Source organism: Macaca thibetana, chromosome 20 (genome assembly GCF_024542745.1).
Source record: "Macaca thibetana thibetana isolate TM-01 chromosome 20, ASM2454274v1, whole genome shotgun sequence".
In the NCBI taxonomy this organism is placed as follows: Eukaryota; Metazoa; Chordata; class Mammalia; order Primates; family Cercopithecidae; genus Macaca; species Macaca thibetana.
In genome coordinates this window covers 56,463,713-56,469,712 of record NC_065597.1, presented here as the reverse complement: position 1 = coordinate 56,469,712, position 6,000 = coordinate 56,463,713, and the positions used below count along the sequence as shown (strand labels likewise).

Here is a 6,000-nt window from a genome sequence, read left to right as displayed (position 1 = left end):
CTGGGTTCTGGCTCTGCCCACTCTTGGCTGCATTTGGGGCCGAAGTTCCCTGTGGGAGGCTGTTTTCTGAGGGAGCCCAGTGTTTACAGGCATTCAGGTCTGCTCCGCTCAGCTGAAGCAGGAAACAGAGACCTTTTGCATTACTTTGGTTCAAGAGCAAGGTAATTTGGAAAGAAAGTTTTCAGCCGAAGGTGTCAGCTGCCTCTGAGGCCTTTGCCGATTAAATCAGGAAGTGACATCCGAAATGGTGTCCGGGAATGGGAAGGAGGCCTGGGGATTCTAAATTGTCAGCTGTTTAGGCGCCTGAGGAATCCAGGGGTGGGAGACTGAGGAAAGGATTGGGGCAGAGTTCAGGAGAGGTGAGGGGCAGGAGAGGTGGGTCAGAGAAAGGAAGTCTCTGAGGCGCAGGCCTAGGCCTGGTGGTCACTGCAGAGGCCGGGGCCTATGTTTTTCCAGGAAGTGAAACCTGAAAGTCACTTTTCCCCTTAAGCCTCACTTTCTTTATCTGTAAATGGAGAAAATAACATTTACAGCATAGAGCTGTTATAAAGATTTAATGAAATAATGCCTATAAGCACTTTTAAAATGCTTGGTACACAGTAGGCCTTCGATAGACTGTAGCTGTTACGGTTTTTCTTGTTGTGCCACGTTATTCTTGTCGGTTGTTATTACATTTTGTTATTACCATATTTTGTTATTATTATTACTAAGAGGAATTTAATGCAAGGAAACTGAAACTGAGGTCACATGCAGGTCCCGGGCCAGTGTCTCTCAAACTTTAACATGTTAACTTTAACATCTGAACATCCTGTTAACTTGCAGATTCTAATTCTACAGGTGTAGGGTGGGGCCCCATCTGCTGGTCCCCAGATCACACTTTGAGTAGCAAGACACTAAAACCGGGCTGGGCACAGTGGCTCACATCTGTAATCCCAGCACTTGGGAGGCCGAGTTGGGAGGATCACTTGAGGCCAGGAGTTCAAGCCCTGCCTGGGCAACACAGTGAGATCCTGTTTCTACAAAAAAACCTTTAAAACATTTAGCCATACGTGGTGGCTAGTGCTTGTAGTTCCAGCTGTAGGAAGGCTGGGGTGGCAGGACTGCTTCAGTTCGAGGCTGCAGTAAGCTGTGATGGCACCACCATACTCTAGCCTGGGCAACAGAGTGAGACTGTCTCAAAAATAACAATAATAAAAATTTTGAAACTAAAATTAATTTTTAAAAATTTTAAAAATTAAAAAGACACTAAAAGCACATCATGCCATGCAGCAGCCACTTGTGGCTTTTGAGCCTTTGAAGTGTGGTTAGTCCAAATTGACACGTGTTTGTAAGGGTAAAATCTATATCAGATTTTGAGGACTTAGTACCAAAAAAAACAAAAAATAAGTAAAAGTATGTAAAATATCTCTTTACCAATTTATTCGTCTATTGACTATGCATTGAAATGGTCATACTTTGGCTCTATCTGGTTAAATAAACTGTATTATTATAATAAATCTCACCTGTTTCTACTTTTCTTAAAGGAAGTAGTAGAGCATTGTAAATTGCACAGGTGGCTAACATTCTATCTCTATTGGACAGTGCTGCCCTAGAGCTGTCTTCAACTTTGTAAGGTCAGTTCAGGATTGGCCAAAGGCTTTTTGAGGGATTCCCTTTGAAGTACTGAACCTTGAGAAGTGGGCTCTGATTTCTGACCTCAGACCCAGAGGCCCACAGTCAGTGAGAGGTCAAAAGGACGGATCTCGGGGTCAGAGGAGAGAAATGACCATCACATAGAAGAACTGAGACTGAAGGTGGAGAGTTTGTTCTACAAGTCAGTAGAGACCACAGTCACCGTCAGCACTGACCACAGGTTTCTCCTAACCTCGTGTTGTCCCCAAAGTCCAAAATATATGACAATGCCCTCTTTCCTTTCTTTGGTGACAGACAGGAGGCGACCACATGAGACCATGGTTGAGACATATGGTCCTCCAGGTACTGAGGAACTCCAGGGGATTCTGTGGGTCTCGCAGGCAGCCAACACCTCTACCTGTTCCTCAGAAGATCGTGGCCACCTGGGAAGCCATCAGCCTGGGAAGGCAGCCGGTGCCTGAGTACTTCAACTTTGCCCATGATGTGCTGGATGTGTGGAATCGGCTGGAAGAGGTGAAGCCTGTTCTGTCCTAGAGTCCACCTGGGGCATCTGAGGCTGCCCTCAGGTACCACAATGAGACTCAAGACTCCAAGACATGTTGATGAGAAAATTTGGACCTGGGAATTTTGCTGGTTCTAAAATGTAAACTGTTAGCATTTGAGACTTAGGAAAAAAAATCTGAGTCAGTGTTGTGAGCCTTAGACATGCTTGTTCCTTCTCTGAAGTGTCCTGCATTCTTGAGCCCAAATCACACAGTGAGACAGTTATGTCCCTTCCGATTCCCTTCTAGTTGTTCATCAACTGAAGGAGGAAGTTTTGTTTTGCTGCTACTCTTTGATGTCTCTTGTTCAGTGTCATGTGCTTCTCTTCTAAATAAGGAAAGAAGGCCGGGCGCGGTGGCTCACGTCCGTAATTCCAGCACTTTGGGGTGCCAGGAAGGGCAGATCACCTGAGGTCAGGAGTTCAAGACCAGCCTCACCAACATGGTGAAACTCTGGCTCTACTAAAAATAAAAAAAATAAAATAAATAAATAAAAATTAGCCAGGCATGGTGGCACACACCTGTAGTCCCAGCTACTTTGGAGGCTGAGGCATGAGAATTGCTTGAACTCAGGAGGCAGAGGTTGCAGTGAGCTGAGATCATGCCACTGCACTCCAGCCTAGACAACAGAGTGAGACTCCATCTCAAAAAATAAAATAAAATAAGACAAAACAAAATAAAATAAGGAAAGAATAGGGCTCAGGCTCAAAGCTTTTTGTAGATCATAACAGATACATAGAATTGAATTAGAGAACCCTGATTTATTTGTGTGTCTCTGTGCATCTGCTTTCTTCTTTATTTTCCCTTATATCTGTCTCTGTTGAGTCTCTCTATTTCATGGTTACTTTTTATTTGTGTTACATGATATTAACTTTTCATTTATAAGAGGAAGACCTACTTATAAAACTGTATTTCAACAAATGTGAAGCTTAACTGATGAGAAAAGCCTTTTCCCTGGGGGTTTTGTCCAAAACAATTACAGACAAATGTTTAACTTCGTTGTTGCCTAAGGTGATGGATAACAGTAGGGACAAACAATAGACTCACCAAAAAGTGAAAAAAGAAAAGCTGGAGAATACAAAACTAGAAATATAAAATTTAATTCAAAGAATTGTATTCATGTTAATTATAACATGAGATTGTTTAAAGAAAAAATATGATGTAAATGGCATTGTTAGTAGATACAGTAAAATTAACTGTCAGCAGATATAGTGAAACTTATGAAGGTGGTATGAGGATGACTGAGACTTAAAAGCAGGCTTTGCAGTCGGATAGACATTGTTCATCCATGTACTTGAAGTGTGACCTTGGACAAGTGCCCTAAGTTCTTTAGATCTCAACTTTCTCATCTGTACAATGATAGTCGTACCATATGCTACTTAGAGTAATAGTGAGAATTAAATGAGAAGTGCATGTAAGAGATGAAGCCAGGATGCTCCATTCCTGATGGCCTACAAAAATCTAAGTTCTTTTTGCAATACTAGGGGCATCCTTAGAAGACTTCTCCTAATGATAAAAACAAGCAAGCAGGATTAGGTGAGGAAAAAATGGTAGAATAAGGACTTTCCAGCTATGCGGTAGCCTTGAAAAATAACAGCCCCCATTTCTTGTGCATCATGGCAACCATTAGAGGGGACAGAATGGAGTTGGAGTTTTTTCAAAGCTTCACTTAGGAAGAACTGTTATTATTTGAGCTGCCCATTGGTTCTTTAGAAGACCCTACTTGTAAAACTGTATTTGAATCAACTTGAGGCTCAACCAATGAGAAAAGCCTTTTCCCTGGGGATTTTTGTCCAAAACAATTACAGACAAATATTATAGCTTCATTGTTCCCTAAGGTGATGGATACCAGCGGGACAAACAATAGACTCACCAAAGAGTGAAAAAAGAAAAGCTGGAGGATCTAATGTCTATGGGAGCTTTAAAAATTATATTATATTCCTGGAAATCTAGAAATCAACACACCTAAGTAAGGCTGTGTTCTTTCCCAGGGCTTTGCACATGCTTAGGAAAGATCTGAGGAAACTCTAAGCTCTCACTTCTGGCAGACTGAGAGTTTGAGCATGCAGGAAATTAAGACTGAGGCAGGATTGTTAATTGCCTGGCTGAATGCTAAAGGTGTGCCTCAACACCCACCCAAAGACTGGGAGATTTATTGGTTTCAGGCATTTAAAGAAATTTCTGTCTAATCATAAGATGACTACTAAGCTAACCAAGTAGAGATCTCAGTGGCCACATAGAACAAATAATGCACACTTCACAGAAATGGTTCACAAAAGTCACTAAACAAACAACAACAATCAGCAACAACAAATCAAACTCTGGGAAGTTGCAGGGAATGGATGGGGAGGAGGGATCTGATTTCCTGAGTAATCAAATGATGTAATTTTAAATGTATAGTTTTTAACAAAAATTTACAAGATGCTCAAAGAAACTTGAAATAGCATGGCTATGGTTATCAAAATAATGCACCCCTTCCCCAAGATTTTTACATCTTAATCCCTGAAACCTGTGAGTATGTTATCTTACACGGCAAAAGAGACCTTGCAAACATTATTATAACTAAAGATATTCATATGATGAGATTATTCTGGATTATCTGGATGAGCCCAATATAATCATAAGGTACCCTATGAGAAGGAAGGAGGGTCAGAGTCAGAGAAGGAGATGTGACAATGAAAACAGAGGTGGGAGTGATGTGGGGCCATGATCCAAGGGATGTGAATTGCCTCTAAAAACTAGAAAATGCAAGGACACAGGTTCTCCACTAAAGCATCCAGTAGGAAAACAATTCTTCTGATATCTTGATGTTAGTCCACCAAGACTGATTTGGAACTTTTTATCTCCAGAACTATAAGGCTGTATATTTGTGTTGTTTTATGCAACTAAGTTTTTGGTAATTTATTACAGCAGCAATAGATAGGATTATTCGAAACCAATACAGATTTTGGCACCAAGAGTAGCAATGAGAGCTGTAATAAATACCAAAGGATGTGCAAGTAGGTTTGGAATTAGGTGATGGGTAGAGGCTTGAAGAATTTTGAGGAGCACAGAAAAAAGCCTGGATTGCCTTGAGCAGACTGTTAGTAGAAATGCAGATATTAATGATTAATGAGCGAGACCTCAAAAAGAAAGGAGGAACATGATAGATGAGACTTGTATTGTTTTAAAGAATCATGAATCATGAACAGACTGTTGGTAGAAATATGAACATTAAAGGCACAGATGATAAAAACTCAGAAGGAAATGAAAAATGTAATATCAGAAACTGAAGGAAAGTGGATCCTTATTACATAGTGGCAGAAATTTTGGCTGACTAGCGTCCTAGAGCCATATGGATAGAAGAACTTATAAGGGATAACCTTGGATATTTAGCTAAGAAGATTTCCCAGCCAAGTGTTGAAGATGTGGCCTGATTTCTTCTCGCTGGTTATATTACAACGCTAAAGGAAAGAAAGAGATAGAGGAAAGAATTGTTAAGCAAAAACAGAGCCAGAACTTGGTGGTTTGAACAATTCTCAGCCTTCTTATATTATAAAAGACATTAAAGTTAGGATATTCACTGTCAGAAAAGTATGCTGCAAAGGGAAATCCAAGAGTGTGGTTGGACAATCTTTTGCCAGCAATTCAAGTATCAAAAAGTCACAGAGAACTTTTTAAAGAGATTAGACATGGGGCTCCTGAGTTCCTTCAGTCATGGAGGCAGAAACCAGCAATAGAGATGGAATTATGTGGAAAAGATCTGTGGAGGAGCTACTTCTCTAATGGGATGAATCACTGAGACATACATGAGAGAACCATTAGTTTCTTGAGAATGTTATATCAG

The 6,000-nt window shown here is 40.8% G+C and overlaps 1 protein-coding gene across 2 annotated transcripts in view; it reads left to right on the top strand.

Annotated features, from left to right (window-relative positions):
* ACSM5 (acyl-CoA synthetase medium chain family member 5) overlaps window positions 1-6,000 on the top strand; it is a 31,284-nt gene continuing 25,284 nt past the window's right edge. The window contains exons 1-2 of one of the 2 annotated variants that reach the window (XM_050772840.1): window positions 1-161; window positions 1,927-2,145. In XM_050772840.1, coding sequence (XP_050628797.1) covers window positions 1,942-2,145 — 204 coding nt within the window. In that variant the 5' untranslated portion in view covers window positions 1-161; window positions 1,927-1,941. The remainder of the gene's footprint in view (window positions 162-1,926; window positions 2,146-6,000) is intronic. The other variant, XM_050772839.1, reaches the window with a different exon arrangement.